We start from the raw sequence: 8,266 nt of genomic DNA on the forward strand, positions 1-8,266 counted from the left end.
CCCACCCTCGCAGTTGAAAAAGAGAGTCGCCACCAAACTAGCAGCTAGCAGCTGTTTCCCAGCTTAGTGCAGGGCCGGTGATTTACGAGAGGAAGTGCCTCGTGGTTCATCTTTGACTTGAGCTGTCTGTAAGGGCCAAGACTAATAGGTGCTCTGCTGGGAGTGTACAGCCACCACAGAGACGCATACAAACACATGAGGAGGGGTGAAGGGAGGCTACAGTGCTGTCAGTGGGTGGAGCAATCCCTGAAATGGAGCTTCGGGTTTTTTAGGAAAGTAGCAGCTTTCAGTGCAACTGCTTGGTATTGTTGCTTAAAAAGCTGTCATATTCACCCAAAATAAGACTGAGCTGCTCACTTCCATTACAGTTAAAACACCATAGAAGCTCATAATGAAACAAATATTGAGATAGCCTCCAAGTTTCTGTTTTTGGAGGATGGCTCTCCTTTATGGTGAATGAGCTCTAATGGCTCCAACACACCAAGAAATGGCATTAACAAAGGCTGAGAAATATTTTGCATTGCCTCGCCATGTGTACTTGAACACACCACAAGGACCACAGCTAACAGCCAGCAGACTTGCACGTTATTTGCCTGCATGAGAGAAAATACTAGCCTGTAGCCTGTATTTGTAATCCAAAAAACACAGTGCAAAGGCAAAACAAAGTCTAGCCTATGTCTATGTTTAAACTGTCTCATTGTGTGTCTGTTAAAGCTGAAGCTAGCACTGTGAAGTTTAGCTCTGCACTGGTGTAGTCAGTGCAAGGTGTTCTGTTTGTGGAAGAAGGAAAATAGTGCAGTCAAAAAATGATCCGCAATCATTAAATAGCCAATCAGCGAGCTTTCTTTACTGTGGGTCGCTATTAGAGACGATACCGAAGCGGTCTTTTAAATGTGTCAATGGCTTCTGTAAATGTCATGTTTTGCAACAGATTCATAACGATAGAATCAGAATCTGAAATCAGAATCAGACTTATAAAATTTTATAAAACAAATATGCACTAAAATCACATGTCAATAACTATGGGATACATTGATGGATTCAGTACTGCCTGCTTAGCCTGTGTTAATGACCTTTCCTAAAGTTAGCGGTGGCGGCAGAGTTTGCAAGGCGGGCAGTCGTGGACAGGGGGAAATGCTGCGGCAGATTTACAGCCCGTGGGGGGGACGGGGAAGGAGGATTGGGGGGGGGAGCTAGGATGGACATACTTCCCTAAATTATTTCTCGTTCGCCAAACCTAAACTTAACCCAACCCTTCCTCTGTCCCTCCCTTCAGCATGTCTCCTCTCCGTCTCTATTTTGGCTCATTCACAACAGGGGGAGTGAAAGCTATTGAAGCAATTCTGGGCTCATCCCAGGAGAGCGAGACGGGCTTGTTGAAGGATGAATCCTCCCGAGCTTTGAGTCGGGACATGTTTTGTGTCAGAAAATAACTTGAAATGCCCTCTGTCCAGCCTTGGCCAGAATATACAGAGAGAGGATGTCCAGAAATACAAACTCTCCCTCTCAACTCCTCTCTGTCTCTCTCTGTCCTCTTGTGCATTTTGAGCTTGCAGCAGAAAGTCTGTTCTGTCTTTTGAATTAGTTGCAGCCGTGGAGGCCAGAGTGGGACTGGTTTTAAACCGTATCAGCTCCTCCCCCCGGTAATGTCTTCTCCAGGGGGGCGGGGCCCGGAGCGGAGGCAGCATGTTATGTTATTTTTGGCCGGCTGCTTTGAGGGCTTTGTAAGAAAGCTGGGGGAAATTCTCAGCATGGCGGTATCCATGTGGGGAGCAGGATATAATAGGGATGGCTTCAGCAGACAGACAGACACACACCAGATCTGGGTCATATAACTCTGGCAAATAATTCAAACCATTGGTTTTAAGCTTGATGGAGTGCCAGATTTTGACACACTGGGGGGGAAATTTCATAAAGTTTGATAAAAGTTTCTGGGAGTGAAATGTTACCTGATGAATGTAGTTCTGTTTTGGTTTACTGTAGGTTGGACAACAAGTGACAAAAATGTCTAATCATTTGAAAATGTAAAACTCAGAGCCTCCCCCACTGACCCATTGTCAGGTTGTTTTGTTAGGTTACATTTATTTTGGAAGATGCTCTTTGTCCAAAGTGACATGGTCGGTTGGCTGGTCCACCACTTTGGTCCAGAGTGAAATTTCTTTAACTTACTGGATTTAGTGTAGATATGCATGGTCTCCAGTTGATTGACCCTACTGACTTTGATGGCCACTTTTCATATAGCACCACCTGCAGGTCTCGATCTTATCCCGTAAAATATCTCAACATTTACTACATAGATTGATACCAAATTGTGTACCTACACAATGAATCATAAAGACTTTTCCCATAGAGGTTTTGGGTAAAATTTCTCAACAACTATTCAATGAATTGCCATGAAATGTCATCATCCAGTGCCATCAACAGGTTAAACTTTCAATTTGTCCAATACTTTAGTTTATGACCAAATTACCTGCAAGACAGTGTGAGGGCCTTAAAGCACTGTGCCTAAGTACAGCCTCACGGAGCCATGCTAGTGGCTGTGGAGTCTTGTTTCATCATACGCATACTGTACATTGCGAGCGATCTGGGGTTCAGTGTCTTGCTCAAGGACACTTCAACACATGAACAGGAGAACAGGAGTTTGAAACCGCTAACCCTACCATTCATAGCAAACCTCCTCAACCAGCTGGGCTACAGCCACATTTATTTCTTTTTGTCTTTCCAGTAAACGTTGAAGAGAACTGGGAACGTTTGAATAGCTGGAATCAAGCGTCTTTTCTGCGTATTTTCTGCTTGTCAGGTGGAATTGTTTTTGTTTTTTTGGAATGAAATCACATCAGCACAGGAAAAGGGAAGCACAGAAATCTCATAGCCGCTGTGAGCTGCTGGCAGAAGATGATTATGTAAAATTCAGCCATGGCCAAACTTTTCTTTGGCGGACAAGCTTGTTGACCTTTGATACAAGTTTCTATGGCTCTGCTGACTTCTGGTAACTAGCCATTTGAAACTCAAAGCAAGATTAAACAAATGCAGATAGAGATTTTTCATTTTTTTGCATTAAGAAAAAACCTTGTGAGCAGGGAATTGCATATGATTCTTAAAGACAGCTGACCCCTGGCTATCCTTAGATGCTGAAAGAGAAACAGTCCAACGGCACCAACTTCAAACCTTCCACAAGATAAAGCCAGTTCCTCTCCTCACACAAAAACACCTGCACCCTTTTCTTTGGGTTAAACACACTATGACTATCTCGTCCACCTGCACACACATAAGCGGGATGACATGATGAGACAGGAGTCCTCTTGCTTTGCACCAGAGTGGCAGGCCCCCAGTGTGCCTGACTGAAATCTGTCTGACTACACGGCAGTGGCCTGTCTGTCTAGTGTCTGGCCAAGGTTTGAGTTGGAGTGGAGCCCTGACAGCCTTTAGCAGAAAGGGGACAGGATACTGTTTACACACACACACACACACACACACACATGCACACACATGCACACACGCACAGGGTGGTGTAAAAGACAGAAGGGAAGGTGGAATATGTAGAAAGTGAGATAGGGGAGGAAGACATGTTAGGAGGCGGGAGAGAGGGAGAAGATGAAGGGGAGAAGCCAAAAAAGGATAAGAAGAGTGTGTCCAGGATGCTTGCATCCTAATATCAAGTTATTTCAGCTTCATAATGTGGGAAGTTCTCTCTCTTTTGCTGTTTGTCACTGCAAATTCAGTATTTTGGGGTTTTAGACTGTTTGTCAGACAAAATAAGTAATTTCAAGATTATGCACTTATTTTGAGTTGTCACTGTTTCCATAGGTAGAAGGCACACCTAGCTAAAACAAATGCAGTCTAATACATCAGTCCTGAAATAAATCCTACCTGTGTGAAGGATATAGTGTTCAGTTTTTGTTGAAACTATTTTAGGTAGGTGTTGTGTGATCATTGTGGAGGCTGTAGTTTGTGCAGCTGATGACTTCTGTTGTGATATAATGAGGTGTTTCTAATATTTTGTCCACCCCATCAATGAGGGCTAGACTAAATATTATTTCTGGCTGGGTCAGAAGTCCATCACTGTTCTTACTTTATATGCAAACGCATCAGTGACGACCTCACTTGACTCTTGTATCACCACAGTAACCTTATTAAGAAATAAGTATTAATAATATAATAAATAAATGAGATGACCATAGGCAACATATTTCCTCTACCTATGTCAGTGGCTAATTTAATTTTAAAACTAAGTCTAATTTTAATTTTAGGTGTGATGATTACTACAATGTTTTTCTTGGATGCTGTTGTTTAATGGTGGATGTTGCTAATAAAAGTTAGGCTCGTACACGGTGATCCAAATGTGGATCAAGTGGCTCGAAAAACAGAGCTCACACTTCCTGTTTTCCCAATCAGAGCTGCACCGAGGCTTCCTGTTTTTGTTTGTCCAATCATGACGTCCTCTCGCACTAACTATTTGTTTGGTGTATCCAATCAGAGTGCAGCTTTCAGACCGCATCCTGTGTTTGTTTGTCCCTTCAGAACACCACAGACAGCTCATCCAACTCCTCCCAGAAACTGGAGAGCTCTCTGCAGCCGCTCGACTCCTCACCCCTTCCGCTGAGACACAAGTGCATGCTGGGACATCGCCACGACCTCCACGACCCCTACCGGCTCTCAGACCACTACTTCTTGGACCAGGTGAGACAAAAGAACGTCCACATACAGACACAGCGATAGCAAGAGAGTGGAGGACCAGGTGCTCTTTCCGAAATGACTGAAAATGTGCTGATGGATATTTTCTGAGACTGTTGTACGGAGACAACAAAAGATTATTATTTATATATTATATCTTATTTTTTAAATCAAAGCTTAGAGCCCAAACACAGCTCGTTTTAAGTTTCATTCTGTTTTTTTTTTTTTGTTTTTTCAGCCGTTGTCTCGGATTACTCGTCGTGTCACCTTCCAGGAGGACGAGGAAATCGTCCGAATCAACCCTCGGGAGCGCAGCTGGGAGAGAACCACCGAGCGTCTCCATGGACGCCAGTCGGATCGCCACTGGCTCACGGGCTACGAGGACTACCGTCACGCCACTGTGCGTGACAAGTTCATCCAAATGGAGGAATCTGAGCCCTACGTCCACTTTGACAAGACGGAGGCGCAGAAGCACGACTACACCTATCCGCTGGCACCGGCCTTATCGCCCTCAGACTCTGACCCCGCCCTCGGACCCTTGGTCAATAAGGGCCATGGCGGCTCATATCGCCAAGCCTTCTCCTCTGTGGTCGCCTCACAGCCCCGCTCCTTCGTCCCAGGCTCCCCGTCCACCAATGGTGGGAAGGGACGGAAGGAGGACGGGATGGAGCGCGCTCAGTGCGAGCACTGCGGCGAGGCCTTTTATATCTCCGACAACCGGAGAGGCCGGTGCCAGGATGCGCCGGACCCTGTGCGGGCGTGCATCCGGCGGGTCAGCTGCATGTGGCTGGCAGACACCATGCTCTACCACTGCATGTCTGACCCAGAGGGGGACTACTCAGACCCCTGCTCGTGTGACGGGGGCGAGGGCAGCGGGGGAGGCCGACTCGGCTCGCGCTGGTTAGCTCTGCTTGGCTTGTCTCTGGTGGCGCCCTGCCTCTGCCTCTACCCGCCTCTCCACGCTTGCCACCGGGCGGGGCTCAGGTGTGGCTGCTGCGGAGGCCGACACAAGGCCCTGAGTTGAGAAACCACGCTTGGAAAACCTCTCGGAGGAAACAACAAAAACCTAAACCCAACGCAAGCACAGGGAAAGGGAAGGATGGGGAAATGCACAGAGGGGACAAGTGGTCATGGCTGCTCGCTCTCTTGCCTTGGTTTCTCTGGGTTTCTCTACAAATTCCAGACACTGAAATAAGCCAAAAAAAAAACAGTTGGTGCATTTTCTGAACGGCCTGGGAAGATAAGCTCCCCCTTACGGCAGACAGTTCTCTCAGCTCTCCACGTGGCCATTTCATGCTCTGTTTCTAGTGAGAGAGAGCACTCTTTTTCAGGGGGCCTTTTTTTTTTATAGCTGACCTATATGTCATGTATCACATATGCAGGTACTTTATACTTTGTACACTGACTCGGCGTCAAAGAACTTGAATTGTTTCTTTGTTCTATTTTTTCTCTCCTTTGATGTACGAGTGGCCATTTTGTTTATATTCCAATATCAGGCCCGCTCAGCTCAACTCCAGCTACAAGAGAAATCAGACACTACACCTCTTTGCGTGTGCGTATATGTATGTGTATGTGTGTGTGTGTGTGTGTGTGTGTGTGTGTGTGTGTGGATGGTATATGTGCATGCTTAGAATGTGCGCCGAGGCCTTTTTGTTGTCTGTACTGCAGCTTATAGTAAAGCTCATGTATATAGTCTACATAGCTCTCCACCGTCAACATCTTCTTTGTTCACTGAAACAAACGTGGTACTCATCTTAATCTGCTTCTAATATCCCAAAGATTCGTGTTTTTATCCTATTTATTTTCTCACTGAATTGATTTACCAGCAAAAGGGTGCTGGGTTGTGAGTTCCACACTCAACGAGACGGTGCTTCAAGTCATGCTACGATACTCTAGCATCCGTCTCCCTGCTCCTTTCACGTTATTTCAAACAGTGCCTAAACTACCACCTTAATCCAGGAACCCAAGTCTCCAGTCAGTTTTTTGGCTTATTTTACTTAACACGCGCTCAAAGCGGTGTGAGATTTTAAGGCTCTTATTTCCTCATTTTCTGCAGAACCTCAGCCAGCAGTCTGTGTCACGTCAAGGACTGAAAAATCAATCAGACATACCGTTAAAGTTGGTGCCCGTTATGCCTTAAAATGTGGAGTGTCGCTCCAAACTTCACCCCTGTCCCTCTGCTCTAATGAAAAGCGCGAGCATGGTTACGGCTCCAAGCAATCAGCCACAACACATACTCTTTTAAACTTGGTTTAAACTATTTTTGTAATGAAAAAAAAAACTCTTAAAAAGGTTCTCATCAAGTGTGTAAACTAAGTGCTCCAGTTTGCTTGCGATGTACAATCAGCTCCCCTCTTTAATCCCTGCCCGCCTCCAGTGGAGCCCACCAGTTACATGTGTGGAACAAGCAAGTGATGATCTGATCGGCTCGATGAATGAAATGAGTTCAGAACTGCGTTCAAAATGTATCCCCATCCAATCCCCCACTAAAATGTTGGTTTTAAAAACAAATATAGATATTGAAACCCCCTTACTAGTGGAAATTAGTATAAATGGCCTTTGACAGGTCACTACAGCAGTGTAGTGTCTTATTTCACACTTATTTATAAAAGATATTCCTACGTGTCATTCTTGAGTTGGAAAATGAATAATTTAACATTTTGGGAAATTCTTCACTTTCTTGTCAAGAGCTAACCTGGAGCCAGGACATGGTTCGCTTAGCTTAGCATAAATAGATTTAGCCTGGCTCAGTCCAAAGGTAGCAAACTCCACCTACCACCACCTCACTAACTAACATGTTATATGTTGTATTTTCACCATATAAAAACCAAAGTGTAAAAACTAATTTGTGATTTTACAGGTTACTAGCTGTTTTCCAGCGAGAAAGCAAACGAGCATTTCACGAAATCCCAAATTGTTCCTTTAAGGCCAAAATATTATTTGTAAATGAGCTTGTGCTTAAACCACAGTTACATGTGACTGGTGTGCGTTATTCCTCTGTCCTACAGCATACTGTTTTTCCTCCATGCCAGATTTGGTATATCACCATGCCCCCCAAAGAGTTACATCGACTTCGATGTTCGACTGAAGTAGGAAAGAATCAGTTAAAGTTTGGTCATTCAGGGTCATAGCAGGCGTGTCGAGGTACAAACTCAGGCATTGGAGGAAAACAAAAACCCTGTCCTCACCTGCCTGTGTCACCTGCCGTTTGAGTGACACTACAGTTGGCCAATCACGCCCTCACACTGACAGCACAACACTAAACTGACAACCGCTTGATGCGCCGTAAGCCACCATCATGGCAGCATTGGGGATGTAACCAGGAACACTAAGCTTTTAAAAAATAAAAAAAGAAGCAGGACATCAGTGGGGTCCCTTTGGAAAAGAACAGGAGTCTGAAAAACAGCTGAAATCCTGGAAACAAACATCCATCCCTGATTGTTTTGCCAAAGAAATGTCACTTACTGTAGTTGAAATGCAGAATGCCTGAGGATGTCCTTTTTCCTTCCCCGGTTGTGTCTGTTTCATACATCCTGTCCTCTATACCAGTACCTACGTCCTTGGTGTGAGTGTTTGAGTGTGTGAGTGTGTG

The 8,266-nt window shown here is 45.1% G+C and overlaps 1 protein-coding gene across 1 annotated transcript in view; it reads left to right on the forward strand.

Annotated features, from left to right (window-relative positions):
• LOC118329333 (sprouty-related, EVH1 domain-containing protein 2-like) overlaps window positions 1–8,260 on the forward strand; it is a 23,728-nt gene extending 15,468 nt beyond the window's left edge. The window contains exons 5-6 of the mRNA XM_035663469.1: window positions 4,522–4,680; window positions 4,913–8,260. Of these exons, the coding sequence (XP_035519362.1) occupies window positions 4,522–4,680; window positions 4,913–5,698 (945 nt within the window). The 3' untranslated portion in view covers window positions 5,699–8,260. The remainder of the gene's footprint in view (window positions 1–4,521; window positions 4,681–4,912) is intronic.
• The last annotated feature ends 6 nt before the right edge of the window (window positions 8,261–8,266 follow it).

The sequence above is a fragment of the Morone saxatilis genome, unplaced genomic scaffold, assembly GCF_004916995.1.
Source record: "Morone saxatilis isolate NCDOM2014 unplaced genomic scaffold, NCSU_SB_2.0 Contig19, whole genome shotgun sequence".
NCBI classification, from domain to species: domain Eukaryota; kingdom Metazoa; phylum Chordata; class Actinopteri; family Moronidae; genus Morone; species Morone saxatilis.